The sequence below is a fragment of the Scedosporium apiospermum genome, assembly GCF_000732125.1.
Source record: "Scedosporium apiospermum strain IHEM 14462 chromosome Unknown SEQ_SAPIO_0011, whole genome shotgun sequence".
Classification (NCBI taxonomy): domain Eukaryota; kingdom Fungi; phylum Ascomycota; class Sordariomycetes; order Microascales; family Microascaceae; genus Scedosporium; species Scedosporium apiospermum.
The window spans coordinates 252,475-269,183 of NW_015971712.1; the positions used below are offsets into that span (position 1 = coordinate 252,475).

Consider the following 16,709-nt stretch of genomic DNA (forward strand, 5'->3'; position numbering starts at 1 on the left):
GGAATTTGTGGTTGTCGGCGGGAGCGTATACGTCGTGATCGGCGCGATTCGAGTCGACGGGGATTTTTCTCGAGGAAGGGTTGAGGTGCGTCGTCGAAGTCGTGGGTATGACGGTCGAGGTTTGGAGTTGTTGCGCTGGCGGACACAGTTGCAGTCGAGGCTTACAGAATCACCAATGGCAGATGTCGTGGAAGCTCTGGTCGGGACAGCTGTCACAGTTCCACTGAACACTCGTGCATGCGCCACAAAGCGGATAGTCATTGTGGCTAGTGTTTTGTTCCTCCACAGAGTTACGATGCACTTTCAGCGCCTTGAGGGGCGCCAAGGAGAATTCAACGGGGCTACAAATAACGGTGCTTTTCCCCTGCACTAGTTACTTCGTAGTTAGTTTTCATTTGCCCCTTGCTTTTTGTATTTTCACTTGCGAGAAAAAATCGCAGATTTTACAAACAAGAAAACGGGACCTTAACAGAAGCAAGCCACATGTCGTATTGAGACGAATTGCTAAGAATACCTCGAGATCAAATACAAAACCCATGATTCCCACAGCTTCACAGGCCTTCCCAGCATTTGCCCAAGCAAAAGATCGAACTCCATCAGGACCGTTCTATTCCATACCAAAACGCCAGACACCATCACCAATAAAAGACACAAAAAGTTCAAAAAAAAAAAAGTTGAAAAGAGACGAAGCCAACCATGCGGAAGCATAACCAAAACTAGCCCGCCCAATGCTCGCCGAAGGCGCTGTCCGTCACTGTTTCGACAAAATGCAGCTAGCCGTATAAACCTTTACCCAATGCTCTAACAGAGACACAGTAGGAAACTTGAATGTTCTGCATCGCCCAATGCTTCGCCTTTCGGGATGACCATCTTCAAACCTCACCATCAGAGGCGTTGGCAAGGGAGAGATAAGCCGTCCAGGCGATACTAACACAAGAGACGAACGGCTAGATAATCATTAGCTTCTTTTCTCAGACCTATTTGACAGGACACCCGACGAAGAACTCACCAGTTGAAGTTGGATAGGCATCAGTCGAAAGTTGACAATCTGTACAGCGGGCCAGATGAGATAGCTCGTCATGAGTGTCCGGAAGTACATATCCTTCAACTTGGCAGTTATGGCTCGCCGACCGCCCCCCTCAGTGACGGTCATGAAGACGAAGAACGCAAGAACACCTGCAACCGACTCACGTTAGCAAAACTCACCCTCTTTCCTTTCGTTTCGATTTCCACATTTGGGTCAAAAACGTACTCAACGGCGCCCAAAGCAGTTGATCGCAAACAACCCGCTTCAAAGCCGGCACCAACGCACTCTCCTTCGTAATAGGGAAAAGCTCCTCCAGCCACCGGAACCACTTGAACTGCGCCGGCGCGATGGCGAAACCGTACGCCATGAACCGAACGAGACGCTCAAAGTCGAAGGGAAAGGCCATCCCGCGCTTTTCGAAATCTTTGCCCAGGAGTCCGTCTTTCCTGTCGAGCTCGTGGAGTTCGATGGATAGCGGGTCGTGCTTGGATAGGCCACCTGGCTTGAGGGGTTTGCGGGCGTTGATGGCGGTTATGAGTTGGGCGACGGTGTCGGCCATGCCGCCGAGAATGGCGTTGGTGATCATCATGGTCATGACTGTGGGAGAGAGGAAACAAGTCAGAAATCACGAATGCAGCGTGCCGGACTGCTTGGTCTGGTTGTCTCGACTTTGGGATATTGGTTAGAAAGGTCGGAACTAACCTGGTCGGTCTTCGTAGTAAACGCTGAACTTGGTCGTCAGTCGCGCGAGGAGGGTAACTTCGATAAAGAGGACAACGGTATGTAGCAGCGGCTAGAAACAGTAGAAAAAAAATGTCAGCGGCAAAACAGCCCCTCAGAGGATCCCAGGCAAGACCCCGAGCAACCCGGATCAGACACGGGCGGCGACTCTGCAAAGCAGCCTCTGGTGGCCGGGTAAGTAGATGGACGTACGATGCGACCGTAAATATATTTGCTGTTCACTTTGCGGACCAGCCGGCGACGAGTAGTTTCCCATGCCATGGCGACGGGTCGGTGTCGCGATGTCGTGTGCGTGGGCTGTCGGTGAATAGGATCGTGAGTTGACCAGGGTTCAGGTCGATGACGACAGTGCCGTCGAGCTGAGACAATGGTTCTGGCTAGCTTATCGTCTGCAAGAGTGATAGGGGGTTGTAGTAGTAGATAGGCCGGCTTTAAAAAGGAGCTCGGGGTCGCTATTGTTGGGGTTGTTTATTCGTTGGAACACACGTTTCAATATCAAGATGACCAGGTTTGAAATGTCGTTAGAACACTTTGCAAGTTGTTTTATCGAGATAAAAGTATCCGAGGAATTGCTCCAGCCATCGATCCTTCTCCTCTCCGAATCAAGCCCGCACGCCACCCGCTCAGCGTTTTACCTTGTCAAGGCTAAACTTTGCTGACAGGCAACAAACAGCAGGAGTACAAGTTACACCACCACCAACGCCAAAAAGGCTGTGGTTGACCCAGAATTCCGAGTATTATTTACAGGACTACATATTGTGAACCAGAATGGCGCACGGAGATTTCCGAAACTCTAACAAAAAAGAACATTTGAACAGTGAGAAAACATTAGTCTTGAAGCCCTCTTTTATAGTGGCACGCCAGCCGAAAAAAAGAGAACAAGAGAGATCTCCATTTTTTTTATTGTTGCCCAGTCGGCCACATCGTCGTCAATGGCCATGGTTGAGCAGCTTCCATGAGCTCATCAATGCCATCAAGTTGTAACTCTCGTCATCACCACCACGTAGGAGCCTTTCAACCTTCTTCGTAAGGGGATCCACAGGGCCTAGCGTCAGGATCGTCAGCCCCAATAGCCGCTGGAGCCAGTATGTCGTGTCCTCGGAGGCCGACAAGCTCTGGAACCGACGGGCAACCTGGAGAATAAATCCATACACAACACTGCAATATGTTCTATCCGATCGATTAAGCCGCAGACTTAACTTCGGGACTGCCGCTTCCAGAGTTGAGTCGCAGGCCGACTTCTGCTCATTGTCGAGATAGAGAAACGCGATGGACCTGCATGCATTTAAAGCTTCTGGCGGCGGCGGCGGCCCCTCGTCTAAGAGTTTTCACAGCGAGGACTTCGTGTTGACGAGCAGGGCATTGGCTTCTTCTCTTTTCTTTTTATCAATTTTCAGGCGAGCAAGGCTACATTCAGCGCGGATACCCTGCAGGGCAAACTTCTCGGGATGCTTCTTACAGTGTGCGATGATGCGGGGAAGCAGCTCCTCAAGGCTCTCGCTCCTAGCTGAGAAGAAGAGGTCAACCATCTGAAGTTGCGCGTCAATGGCGCGCTAATCTTCGATTTCCGGGAATGAAGCTGATAGTTGCTCGTCGGCGAGGCTCTCGAGAGCAGTTTGATGGATTATGGAGACGGTCAAGAGTATTTCAGCCGGATGATCAACCGTCGAGGGCGACACCAATTCATCAATGATTTGGTGGACGACCAGTTCTGCGTCTGCTTCCTAAGACCACGATTGCAAAAGCGCGACACTACCAGAAGGTAGTGCTTCACGGTCCTCGCGCCACGTGCTCCAAACTTCTTCAGATGGTTGTTAGACATCCAATTCAGGACGTCCTTCGCATCCAACATTCTATTAGTGCGGGCAAAGAAGGCCGCCAGCCGATGAGCCGCGCGGAGGGTCTCCTCGTCCGTGAAGGGAAGAAGTCTGCTAACCCCCGCTAGTGCCTTCTGCAGTCTGTGTCCCGCCTCTAAAAGATCCCCCTCCCTGAGAAGGTGTGTCGCTTCCGAGAAGAGGGAGCGAACTTCGTCAAGGGACATGTTCCCTCGGAATTCGTAGTGATCAGAGTCGGAAGAATGAGGATCCCCTGGCCACCCCGTTTGGATATTGGTAGGCACCCAGGCGTGATTATTAACAGGTGCTGGCGAAAGAGCTGCCCGGGAAAAGATTTCTGGCGTTTCAGGAGTCCTCATGCCAACGTCCAAGGGGGTTGGCGTATCTGCTTGCAGAGTCTCCTGCAGAACCGGTTGGTGAGGGGAGAGGTGATGGAGGTGGTAAGAAGGGCCGACGTTTAAGTTGTTAGATGTTAGGATGGGGGGGATAAAAGTAATGCAGAAGTCAGGATGGAAAGTGATAAAGAAGCCAGGTAGGTAGGCCCCCCAACTGCCCTCAGAGAGGAGCAGGTGAGCAGAGGCAGGCTAAGCTAGTATCAGAACTCAAGTGTAAGGAAGGTCCAGCTTCAGCCCATCAAATCAGGTACATACTATAGCACAATAATATATATACCTGCAAATATATATGTCGTCCAGGGCCAGAACCGCTTTGTTGTAGCCATTGTTATTATATTGGTGCTAGAAAGTTTGCAAATGGTTCTTATTTCGTACACACACAGCACTAATAACAAACAAATGTACTTGTTTATGTAGCCCCCGTATAACTCACCTCCCTGTTCCCCTTCACTTTCAGTTTCAGTTTCACTTTCACTTTTCTTTCCTCTTTCGTCTCATCTCTCTTCCCCTTCACTTTCAGTTTCAGTTTCACTTTCCATTTCACTTTCACTTTCCATTTCACTTTCACTTTCCATTTCACTTTCACTTTCCTTTTCACTTTCACTTTCCTTTTCACTTTCACTACTCTTTCCTCTTTTACCTTGTCTCTTTTCCCCTTCACTTTCAGTTTCACTTTCCATTTCACTTCCACTTTCACTTTCTATCCCCCCTTTCTCACACCCTAACTAACCCTGACTGCCTAGATACCCAACCCCTAACATAGGTCATATGTTCTAAGTATTCCAGGACACTCCTCAGATCCTTGGCTGAGCCTTATGACACCGAATTCCATCAGGGACAAGAGTTCCCAGAAGCTCTTTAAACCTCTCAGCATAGGCTAAGTACTACTACCTATAGAAGTTGAATATCACATCTATTACCTTTCTTTCACGAATATATAATGAAGCCATAGACCTCCTCGAAAGGCATACTCCAGAATCTATAGAAATACAGTAGTATCTCAAGCCAAACAACATTTAATTATTATACTATTATACTTGACATTTATCTCTATCATGAATTGTCCAAAGAAGTCTTCTCCAGTCCAGCCTGACCAAGATGGCGGTATGCAGCGTGCTCAGGTATATAAGAAACGCCTCCATGTCACCTCCTGGACGCACCACTCCCTAAGCAGCTCGGGAAACAGTTGTCTAACCTGGAGTCTCTGTCAGTCTTATGGCGAGCGAGATCGCAAGAAAAAGAGGGCTGTTGGAAACGTTCTGTTTGAGAGATGGCTTAACGAACGTATCGAGGATGGGCCCTTTATTGCCATCGACAAGCAAGACCTGAAAGATAAACACGATCCTTTTCTGCCTCGGCCAGCGGGCAAACTTTGACGCTGTTGGGTTGAGGGCCACAACGGGTGATGTGCAATGCAGGACCTGGCGGAAGGACAGGACTTATGCCTGTGCTATGGCATGGTTGGTCTTGGCTGCATGGGCGGAAACACCGCCTTGCTCATGTGATGATCTGATGTATCCCAGTCATACAGCCCTGCCTTGATAAAATCCCTTTAAAGTCGGTGAAGTGCTGTTCAAGGAAAACACACCTCCATTGGCCTATACAAATGTACATAGTCCAGCCTAGCCATGCCGAGGTCAAGCTTAGCAGTTCTTCACAATAGCTTCATATAATCCCAAATCTTTGCGCCGGAATATTGTCCGTCGCTGCCATTTTTGAGTCTATTCAGCTCCATCCCCTTTCCCCTGCAGGTTGCAATCATGGACTTCGACTTTATTTCTCCCTTCCTAAACAGCCATGTAAGTCATAACAACTTCGAGAATCCCTTCTTCAACTATGACTGTGTAGAATCATTTCAAAGAGCGCTCGTCCTTCTATTCTAGAAGGGGCCGGCGCGAACTGCGAGATTCGACAAATATGATGGCGTCTATAAACCCCAGGGAACCTGATACATCCTCGAGCGAGACATCCACGCGACCTTGAAACGGGCTCCTCCACTTTGAGGGCATCCACTCTCGTCTCAACAAAGTTTTGGGATAGGGCCAGGGAATACGGCCATGCCCAACCTGAGATCCGCTCCCCCCTCACATGAAAGCCGCCATAAAAGCAACAATCCCCGCCCACAAAGACCCCAACATCGAGTTGAATCACATTGTGATTCACAGCGAGCCCGCGTATATTTTAACTTCTGGAAAGAGCTCGCCGAATACAGACGGATGCTCGCGGACGAGACTCAGTGCCGTCACGTATTCTTCCTCCCCCGGGACATGTACGAAGAACCCAATAAGGGAGATAAACTAGTACATAGTTCTTGTCGAGTCGGTTGTTCCTCCTATGGTACCACTGATTAACTTTGGGAATCTTTGGATGTTATTTCGGCCGGGGGACGTCTGCTGCGTGAGCAAGTCGGAATCGGGAGATTGATGACATCGACGAAGAGTACTCCGCTGACGAATAATGAACCTCAGAGAACTCTCACTTGAATGGTTTGAAACCCGCCCAATCAGCCTTATATATGGGAGTGGTTCTTCCCCAGAAAGTCGCGATATCTTGTGTACACCAAGACAGTGGTCATTCGAGGGCATTTTATACACTAGCCCTCACCCAGCATACACCATTCCATCAAAAAAGTCCGGAAACCAACCCTCTGCACTTAAACACTTAAAGCATATACCCAAAAGATGGAATACACTCGCTCTTCCTTCATGCTAGTGACATATACGTCTTTTTCCGCCTAGGGTGAAATAAGAGGAAACTGAATCCAAGGGATATTCTCCATCCGGTCGCGGCAATCGCCCTTGGCTCAAATCTAGCTTCAAAGTTATCCACTGGGCACCACTCCTTTGCTAAGGTATTCGAGGGGGCCGAACATAACAACTACGCTTAGCCTTTCCCTACTACTTCGTAGACGGGACGGGGCCTCCCGCTTGGGCGTTTTGATTCTCATTGACCTAGGGATCGCCGTTCAATGCATTATTGTCCACCGGCCCTTGTCGCAAGGGAGCGATGCCCACACGCTTGCCACCTATGTAAAGAGACTCCATCGTTGCCAGATCTGCCGGCTGGGGGAAAGGGAGATGAACTAAAAGGAGGCGCCGTCATGGAATCTTATTTTATAAGACTGAACCAAGTCTCTGTGCCATGTTTCGATAGCGCTGACCTCACCGTGGCTTCAAATATACAGTTCACCATTTTCTTATTCTTTTTCGGTTTCTCTTCCATTATTCCTACGCAGCGGGCTGGCCGTCTGGAGTGCCAGCAGCTCCCTCAGCCGGGCGTACCGGTAAGCTCTCACCACCGGCGGGACCGGCCCCACCTCCGGGGTAGCGCGTACCCTTATTCTTGACCTTCTTCTCCTTCTTCTTCTTCTCCTCGGGCGGGTAAGCCTTCAGAGTAATCTCTTGCCACTCGGGCGACGCTTGGTAAGCCGCCTGGATAGGGGCCAAAAGGTCTTGTAGGGCCTTGGTGATGGCGGGCTTGAGTAGTTGAGGAGTCAACTAGGAGGGGCTTAAGTTAGTAAGGTGAGCTCGGTGGAGAAAAAAATAAACAAGAATAACTCCCCCGTAGGGCAACTTACGATATCGTTCTTGTAATCCTCGTGCATCTGGGATATCTTGGTGTAAACCAAAGGCTCCAGTCCATCCCTCTCGCGGGTGACGACTAGTTCGCGCTTGCCCTTGAGGCCGGCTGCGGGGAGTAGCACGAATTCTGCAAAGGCAAGGATACCATTGCCTTCGGTGACTCCGGGGGCCGCCTCCGCCTTCTTGATCTTCTTTGCTACCAACTCGGGAGGGTCGAGGAGGTCAATCTTGCTGTCTGCACGGCAACGAATGTCAGCCAAGTCAGCGCACAACACGCATTTATATCTAGGGCCTCAGGAGCAGAATTTCGCATACCGGGATCACTCGCGCTCATCTTTCCACCTTGTAGACCAGGAACCATGGGGTTCATGAGATGTGCCCTCTAATAGTAGGTAAAATTAGGTTAGCCATAATCGATATCTACCCCAATTGGAGTCCTAGTTCTTACCTCCTTGTAGCCGAGTTTCGGCAGCCAATCCTTGGCCGCAATGAAAAGTTTCCTCTGGTCGAGACCTTCTCAAAGTTAGCTTTTGCGCTCCCCGGCAGCCAAGTGAACCCACGACCGGCGACCTACCTCCAAACTGCGCATCCACATCAAGGTACTGCTCATCAAGCACCTGAAGAATAGGGTAGAGAAGACCGCTCAGCGGCGCATTATCCGACTGCTTAACAATCTCCGCCCCCGCCCTCTTGGCGTCGTTCTCCGAGATGAGCGAACACATGCGGTAGACATCCATCACGTAGTCAGCATTTTTCTGGTACGAGCTGCCGAAGACGAACTTCAGCTTGTCCGTCGATACACCCACGGCCTCGAGGATGGCCGTGACGCCTCGCTTGTAGAACAGCGCGCGCTGCTCGACCAGTTCGAGGGGCGCCTTGAGGTTGTCGAGGAAGCCGTGGATATCGGCGAGGAGGATGGTGACTTCGCATCCGGCGTGGAGGAGCTGGGCGATCTTGATGGCTGGTACGAAGTAGCCACAGTGTGGCCTTCCGGTCGTTGCGGTTCCTAAATTCGAGGAGAAAATGGAGAATACGTTAGTGATTTACGATCCTTCATGAACAAACAACCGTGAACTCGGCGGGGATTGCGTAGTACCCCAATAGACTCTAGGATTCCGTCCTTCAGCAAGGATACCCTCGATGATTTCAGGGTTCAGAATCTCCTCCAAGTTCTCCTTGATCAGAGCGAAGCGCTCCTCAGCCGTCATGGTCGCCATCCTGATTTTTTGTGTCCCTGTTGATGTTGGAGTGCAAGGATCTTCGGGTTTTCAATATTGACTTTACTGGTTTGGTTTACCTGGGACACGTTTAGAATCTAGTGTGTTAGAGGAACGCCCTCCTTTTGCAGGAACCCAGAGTCTCGCTGTCAAGGTGGGGTGTGAGTCAATTGGAGACATTCTTTCGGGCTCACCGCCTTCTTTCTGCCAGTTCCCCCGCAATCAACTCTTTATTGCAATTCTTCTGTTAGTAGAATAGCTGCTTTGCTTTGCTTCGAGATGGGCCCCTCCAAAAATCATCATTATCAATCCATGATGCTTTTTTTCTGAATGTCCCCATTGCGACAAACAAAACGCCGCGCCTTTCCTTTCAGCCCATCAAATTAGCCTCCCAGAGACCGTATTTTCCTCTGTACAAGTCCTTCTTCTCCTTGGTCATTCTAAATTGAAATCAGCCAGGCTTCCGCCATGGCTTCGACTTCTGAATCAAAGGCCGATGCCACCCCCACCACCGAGCGCCCTACAGTGATCGTGTGCGTAGGAATGGCCGGTAAGCTTTCCATTTGAGAAGGGAAAGGATATCTTTGCAGACTTATTCTGACCTCTCATTTCCCTGCTGGAAGGATCCGGAAAGACCACATTCATGAGGCGCATCAACTCGCACCTCCACTCAAAAGGCAGTCCTCCATACGTCATCAACCTTGACCCCGCGACACTCGAGGTTCCCTTCGACTGCAACATCGATATTCGCCAGTCAATCAAGTACAAGGATGTAATGAAGCACTACAACCTCGGGCCCAACGGTGCCATTATGACCTCGCTCAATTTGTTTGCGACCAAGGTTGACCAAATGGTTGGTTTGCTGGAGAAGAGAGCGAAGCCGGACCCCGAACACCCGGAGCGCAAACCCGTCAAGCATATCATTGTTGATACGCGTGAGTTTCTCAAACCACCCTTAAAAGTTGCATTGTGGAAATTATCGATTAGCCTAACCTCTTTTTATTTCCACTGTGTTAGCTGGTCAAATCGAAGTCTTCGTATGGTCAGCAAGCGGCCAAATCCTCCTCGAGTCCCTCGCATCCTCCTTCCCCACCGTACTCGCCTACATAATCGACACCCCACGCACGACGTCCACAAGCACATTCATGAGCAACATGCTCTACGCCTGCAGCATCCTCTACAAGACCAAACTCCCCATGATCCTCGTATTCAACAAGACCGATGTCAAAGACGCCAGCTTCGCCAAGGAGTGGATGACGGACTACGAAGCCCTTCGCGAGGCCCTCGCCGACGACGAACTCCGCGCCGAGACCGAGGGCGCCGAAAGCGGATCCGGATATAGCAGCAGTCTGCTAAGCTCTATGAGTCTCGTGCTCGAGGAGTTCTACTCGCATCTCAGCGTCGTTGGCGTCAGTTCCAGGGTAGGTACGGGAGTTGCCGAGTTCTTTGAGGCTGTGAAGGAGAAGGCGGAGGAGTTCGAGCGGGATTACCAGCCCGAATTGGATCGTTTGAGGACCGCGAAGGAGGAGGAGAAGGTTAAGAAGCGGGAGAGGGAACTGGAGAAAATGATGAAGGGTATGTCGGTCCAGGGTGGGGAGAGTGACCTCGTTTCTAAGATTGGAAGCGTCGACGTGGTGGAGGATAGCGGAGACGAGGAATATGAGGACGAGGAGGGTGGGAGCTCCGCGCTTCAGGACAGGTACAAGGCGGCGCTTGGCGGTGGGGGTGATTCTGTGGAGGCGGAAGCGAGTTATGCCAAGTATCTTCACTCGCAGAGGCAGTAGATGGGTGGGGGAACAAGGGCTAGGATAGAGGGGGAAAGCACTTGACGTTCTTGACATGCATTGAATGTACCATACTTCGGACTGAAAAAAAAAAAAAAAAAAGGTAATTTATGATACCATTTGAATATTTTTTGAGGCAGTTCATTACGACATTCCCGTATCTTTCGAGGAGGGCGAAGAAACTAACTCGAACATGTTCTTGTTCCGACCCTATTTTCTTTGAACCATTGCGCCTAAGCTCCGTAGCCCCCAATATGAATATGCCATGCAAAGGAAAAACCCACTCACTCCCCTAACCACAGACTCGTCCTTCTCATCCAGCCTCTGTACTCCCCTTATCGCGCCTCAAACTGAACCATACTAAGAAAAAAATCAGTAAAGCCCACCTTCAACGCCCCACGACGCTCGACGCTTGAGAGAGAAACGGAAAACTCACCGCTTAGTACGATCCTTGTAGAGAATACGACAACCGCAGAACTTGCACCTCAAAAAGGGCACTGTCTGGTGGTCGGAGGACTTGACGCCGCAGTCGCCGCAGATGTAGACGAGGTTGGGGTTCTTGGAGCTGACGGCGTCGACGCCTCCGTAGGGCTTCGGGGCGTGGTCGGCGGTGGAGGTGGGGATCTGGTACTCCTCGCGAGACATTGTGGATGTTGGGTGAAATTAACGGATTCGGGGTCGTTCTAGGGGATTGTATTTCGATGATTGTTCGCTCGATATTGGGAGGGATGGGTTTGGTTTGGAGGTGGAGAGTGGCGGATCGTGAGTGGGAGACTGGAGGTGAAGAAGGTGAAAAGAAAAAAATCGAAGGCTGCAATTGTAAGGCTGCCACTAAAACGGGCAGCTGGATCCACTGTCAAATTGGCACACCGAAACGGTCAGTGCGCCACCTGACTTTTCCCGATCTGTTTGCGACTTGGAGATTTCGGCAACAAAGTCCCCATGCCAAGTCACAGTGTAAACTAAACTTACTTCGTCACTTCCCCAAACAAAGAGCTATCGATATCTCACAGCTCTTAACGGACGCCTTCACGACTCTCCTGATAATCGATCCCAATCTTCTCCCCCACTCTCCTTTTCGACAACATCCCACACCCCACGTTCGAATTCCCCCATACCGCTCGACCTGGACGCCACATGCAATGCCAGCCCCAAAAGCCCTCCAAACGCTTGAAATTTTCGCCACCGTTTGCTGATTATCAGTCATTACGACTCAGACCTGTCAGACTGACTGATTGAGCCCCCCTTTTGAAGCGAACCCCTGTAGGACTTATTCCCTCATATAAACACCACCCCACGCGCGCCCTGCTCTTGCTCGACTTGGGTTCTCTTCCCCCTTTCGATTTTACCAGATGGACGGGCTTGCAGAGTTCGAAAAGAGCTTGGCGGCGGACAAGGCTGAGAGGGACCGCGATGATCGGGATCGGGAGGAGAGAAAAAGGAGGAAGCATAGGCATGAGAGGCACGGGGATGAAAGGGATAAGGATGGTGATAGGAGCCACCGACACCGCTCGCATAGACACGACGATGATGACGATCGGGACGGTCATCGGCACAAGAGGTCACGACATGAGGAGGGACATCGATCGAGCCGACATGGAGAGCACCGGGAGCATAGAGAACATCGGGAGCACAGAGAACATAAAGACCGGGACCGAGACCGAGATCGAGACCGAGATCGAGACCGAAACCATCGTAGTTCTAGGAGCCATAGGAAAGATGAGGAATCATCGTCGAGGTCGTCGAGAGACAAACCTACCGCCGAGGACGAACGTAATGATCCCCCCAAGTCGAATTCCCTGCAGCGCGATTCGTGGATGACAGCACCTTCGGCCCTCGATATCGATTACGTTCACCGACGTAACAAGGACCCGCCGCCACCCCCGCCAAAGAAAGAGCCCGAACGAGTACTCCACGAACGAGAGCTTAATCAGGGTCTACGTGATTATACGTTCCGACCAGAAGACGACGACAGTGATGAAGAAGCAGTAAAGGAAATCAGCGTCGATTACAAGTTCGGAGATGACGGATCACAATGGCGAATGACGAAACTCAAGGCCGTGTATACCACCGCGGAGAGGGATGGGCGCTCAGTGGACGACGTGGCCTTAGAACGGTACGGAAGCCTCCAGGAATTCGATATCGCTCGAGAGGAAAAGGACGAGTTGGATCGTCGGAGACTCTACGGAGATGGCTACGCGATGAAGGAGGGTCCGACGGGAGATTTATATATGGGAAGGAAGGCCTCGGAAAATAAGAGCAGAGCGGCCCGCGGCTCGATGAGCTTTACGCTGGCGCGGGAACAACCTGAACCGGCAGCTATGGTCGTCGACGAAATGCACCGATCGCCGGCCGCGACCATGGACCAGACGGCGCTGAACAGATTACGCGCGCAGATGATGAAGGCGAAGCTGCGCAAGGCTCCGGATGCTGAAAAGCTCGAGGAGGAGTACAACAAGGCAGCAGCGGCCTTCGTAGAGACGGGGCCTAGGACGGTGGCGCTAGGCGCCATGGAGAATCGTATGCTCGCGGGACCACGGGCCGAAGTCAAGGCTGTCGAGACGAAGCGGGGTCGCGAGCGAGGTAATCTAGAAGAGAACGAGGACATGACGATCGAGCAGATGATCCAGGAAGAGCGGAGAACGAAGAACCAGGCGGGAGGCGAGTCGATGAGGCTTGCCGAGCGGATCGCCAAGGACACGCTCTTCGACAACGACCTCGAGTACATGGACGAGAACGCGGCGAAGCTGGCCAAGAGGGTGCACAAGTCCGAAGTCAACCTCAAGAACCTCGCCGTCAACGAGTTCCAAAAGATGAACCGCATCCTCGACGCCTGCCCGCTCTGCTACCATGAAGACACGGGCAAGCAGCCCATCGCGCCCGTCATCTCGCTCGGCACGCGCGTATACCTCACCCTCCCCACCGAACCCGAAGTCAGCGACGGCGGCGCCGTCATTGTACCGCTGGCGCACCGTACGAACCTTCTCGAATGCGACGACGACGAGTGGGAAGAGATTCGCAACTTTATGAAGTCGCTGACGCGCATGTACCACGACCAAGGACGCGAGGTCATCTTTTACGAAAACGCCGCGGCGCCCCACCGGCACCCACACGCGGCCATGACGGTCGTACCCATCCCCTACGAGCTGGGCGAAACGATCCCCGCGTACTTCAAGGAGGCGTTCCTTACGTCTGACGAAGAATGGTCGCAGCACCGCAAGGTCATCGACACGGGGGCCAAGGCACGCGAGGAAGGGATGGGCCGCATGGCGTTCCGGCGGTGCATCGCCAAGGAGATGCCGTATTTCCACGTGTGGTTTACGCTGGACGGCGGGTTGGGTCACGTCGTGGAGAACTCGGACAGGTGGCCGAGGGGGGATCTGTTCGCGCGGGAGGTGATTGGCGGGGTGTTGGATGTTGGGCCGGAGGTGGTTAAGAAGCAGGGGAGGTGGAGGAAGGGTGAGGATCGGAGGTTGGAGGGGTTTAAGAGGTGGTGGAGGAAGTTTGACTGGACGAGGGTTTTGGAGCAGGAGGGTTGAGGGGAATGCCCTGGGGAGGCATCGAAATACTGTAACGAATTAGAATTAAGGCGTAAATGTTGGCATTGATGTTAGCTTTGATCAATGTGAAGGTTGATCATGTTGGTGGTGAAGCGATGCGATGCCGAGGTACAAATTGACGGAGCTAAACAGCGCTTGAGATTTAAGTAACTACCGACCTCCCACTTTCCGTGTTTGATTCAATAGTTTAGATTAGCTTAAATTCCCCAGATTCCAGATCTGATCTTCCCTGTATAATCGCATCCTCTCAACACCGCAAACACCTCCATTCATCAATCTCATCCGTCCTCCCACTCCTCAATTCCCATCGGCTCCAATCCCGACAACGAAAATGTCCTCCGACAACGACCTCAACTGTCCCTTTTGCAACATCTCCGCCACCTACGCCCCCTTCCCGCCGACCCACCCACCCAAACTCACATCCTCCTCCTCCTGCCCCATCTCCCCAACCAAAACCACGCCCGAAACGCACCTCATCCTCTCCACCCCCACGCTAATCTCCTTCCTCGACATCCTCCCCCTGCAACCCTTCCACCTCCTCCTCTGCCCACGCTCCCACCGCCCCAAGCTCACCTCGGTCACGCGCTCCGAAGCCTCCGAGATGGGGCGGTACCTCGCCGTGCTGTCGCGGGCCGTCGTGAAGGTGACGGGGTCGAAGGACTGGAACGTGGTGCAGAATAATGGGGTGGGCGCTGGGCAGGTCGTGGGACATGTGCATTTTCACGTGGTGCCGAGGAGAGGGGACGGGGGTGGGAATGGCGGCGTTGGGGAGGGGAGGTTTAGTAAGAGCTATGTTATGTTTGCGAAGGGGATGAGGGAGGAGTTGGATGATGAGGAGGGGAGGGAGATGGCGGAGTTGTTGAGGGAGGCTGTGGCGGAGATTTTGAGGAAGGAAGAAGGTGAGGAGGAGGAGGAGGAGGAGGACAAAGAACAGGTAGAGGAAAGGGGGGAGGAGAAGAAGAAGAACACGAATAAGGAGTCCAAGCTATAAGGCGCATGCAATTTCACGATACACGGTCCGGTTTCACGATGGGCCTTTAAACACTCGATTGGATTTCTTTTCTTATTCCAACTACAGTCTCAACCTCCAATATATTAATTGGGGGCAAAAGGCTCAAACCTCTCCAGGCTTTCCCCCTTTTCCTCTACTCATCATCGCCAAAGAACACCTTGACAGGCAACCAAGCATCCCCACAAACCTTGAACCGTTCCGGAATAGCATCCAGCCTCTTAATCTCCTCCTCCGTCAGCTCCCAGCCATCGACCTCGAAATTAGCCTTGATGCGATCCTCAGACACGGACTTGGGGATGACGCTCCAGCCCTTCTGAAGCCCCCACATGAGGAGGACCTGCTGGGGCGTGCGGCCCTTGGCGGCAGCGATGTCGAGGAGGGTCTTGTTGGTGTAGAGGGGGGAGTTTGTGCTTCCGAGGCAGGAGTAGCCCGTGGAATGGATGCCCTTGGAGGTGTTGTAGGCGACGAGCTTGGGGGAGGGATTGCAGGGATGGAGCTCGATTTGGTTGACGGCGGGGACGATCTAGGGCCCGGGTCAGTATTATAGGACAAGAATCGGAACGACACAAGAACAGAATAGAAATAAAACAAGAAAACAAGTGAGAGACGCAAACCTCACCTTACACGACTCATCATTCAACAACCTCTCCAAATTCCTAATCCCAAAATTGGAAACCCCAATATTCCTCGCCTTCCCCGTCCCCACCAACTTCTGCATCTCCCTCCACGTATCAACAAAATCCCACCCCTCCAGATGCTTCTTCAAGTCCGCCGGATCCGTACTGCTCGGCCAATGCACGAGGTACAAATCAACGTAATCAAGACCCAAGTTCTTCAGCGACGCGTCGATAGCCTCGGGCACGCGCTTGTGCCACGGGTTGTCGAGCTTGGTGGTGACCCAGATCTCGGAGCGGGGAACGCCGGAGTCGCGGATGGCGGCGCCGACTTCGGTTTCGTTGCCGTAGGCGAAGGCGGTGTCGATGTGGCGGTAGCCATTCTTGAGGGCGGAGAGGACGGCGTCGTAGACTTGGTTGGGGGGGGATTGCCAGGTGCCGAGGCCGATGGCGGGGATTTCGGCGCCGGTGTTGAGCTTGAAGGTGCGTCTAGGGTGTTATGTTAGTATTGGGCGTCGTGGAAGGAGAAGAGAAAACGCGAGAATGGCAGGAGATGAGACGTGGGTTGTGAAGTCGTGGCATCGCAAGTGTAATAGAGAAATCTTGGACATACTTGGTCTGGTCAACGGGAGCCATGACTGTGTTTTGCTGGATTATCTCGATGAGCTTCAAAAAAAAGAAAAAGAAATCTTGATTATAGATGATCTCTGGAAGAAGGTGGAGGAAACGGGTTATCTTAAAAGTTTCCGAACCTAGAAATTCAAGGTTGCCCTCTGGTTCGAAGAAGAATCAGAGTCTCCTCGTTAGACGGGGAAACTCAATCCACCCTTTATACCGGCGCGATAGACCCGATCCATCGATTCATCGATTCATCCCACAATCTCCCCCCTCTTCTCCTCCTTCTGCCCTCTGCATCCCACCCCCAAACCCCACGATGCCACCC

General features: G+C 52.1%; 5 protein-coding genes and 2 pseudogenes across 5 annotated transcripts; 3 read left to right on the forward strand and 4 right to left on the reverse strand.

Annotated features, from left to right (window-relative positions):
* Positions 1-716: 716 nt before the first annotated feature.
* On the reverse strand, positions 717-2,029 carry SAPIO_CDS0074 (uncharacterized protein; the record flags this gene model as incomplete). Its single annotated transcript, XM_016782946.1, has 6 exons — positions 717-754; positions 884-947; positions 1,010-1,176; positions 1,253-1,624; positions 1,730-1,820; positions 1,961-2,029. 6 exons carry the CDS (start codon positions 2,027-2,029, stop codon positions 717-719), a joined length of 801 nt encoding a protein of 266 aa, XP_016646579.1.
* A 5,196-nt stretch (positions 2,030-7,225) lies between these two features.
* SAPIO_CDS0075 (uncharacterized protein) lies at positions 7,226-8,796 on the reverse strand (the record flags this gene model as incomplete). The annotated part of the gene is made up of 6 exons (XM_016782947.1): positions 7,226-7,495; positions 7,576-7,814; positions 7,895-7,961; positions 8,028-8,092; positions 8,154-8,585; positions 8,676-8,796. The coding sequence occupies 6 exons, from the start codon at positions 8,794-8,796 to the stop codon at positions 7,226-7,228; spliced, it is 1,194 nt and encodes a 397-aa protein (XP_016646580.1).
* Positions 8,797-9,264: 468 nt separating this feature from the next.
* On the forward strand, positions 9,265-10,580 carry SAPIO_CDS0076 (GTPase npa3; the record flags this gene model as incomplete). The annotated part of the gene is made up of 3 exons (XM_016782948.1): positions 9,265-9,346; positions 9,420-9,731; positions 9,814-10,580. 3 exons carry the CDS (start codon positions 9,265-9,267, stop codon positions 10,578-10,580), a joined length of 1,161 nt encoding a protein of 386 aa, XP_016646581.1.
* A 335-nt stretch (positions 10,581-10,915) lies between these two features.
* On the reverse strand, positions 10,916-11,225 carry SAPIO_CDS0077 (uncharacterized protein; the record flags this gene model as incomplete). Its single annotated transcript, XM_016782949.1, has 2 exons — positions 10,916-10,940; positions 11,017-11,225. The coding sequence occupies 2 exons, from the start codon at positions 11,223-11,225 to the stop codon at positions 10,916-10,918; spliced, it is 234 nt and encodes a 77-aa protein (XP_016646582.1).
* Positions 11,226-11,932: 707 nt separating this feature from the next.
* Positions 11,933-14,119, forward strand: SAPIO_CDS0078 (annotated as a pseudogene; the record flags this gene model as incomplete).
* Positions 14,120-14,471: 352 nt separating this feature from the next.
* Positions 14,472-15,131, forward strand: SAPIO_CDS0079 (annotated as a pseudogene; the record flags this gene model as incomplete).
* Positions 15,132-15,285: 154 nt separating this feature from the next.
* SAPIO_CDS0080 (GCY protein) lies at positions 15,286-16,402 on the reverse strand (the record flags this gene model as incomplete). The annotated part of the gene is made up of 3 exons (XM_016782950.1): positions 15,286-15,675; positions 15,772-16,255; positions 16,380-16,402. The coding sequence occupies 3 exons, from the start codon at positions 16,400-16,402 to the stop codon at positions 15,286-15,288; spliced, it is 897 nt and encodes a 298-aa protein (XP_016646583.1).
* Positions 16,403-16,709: the final 307 nt, after the last annotated feature.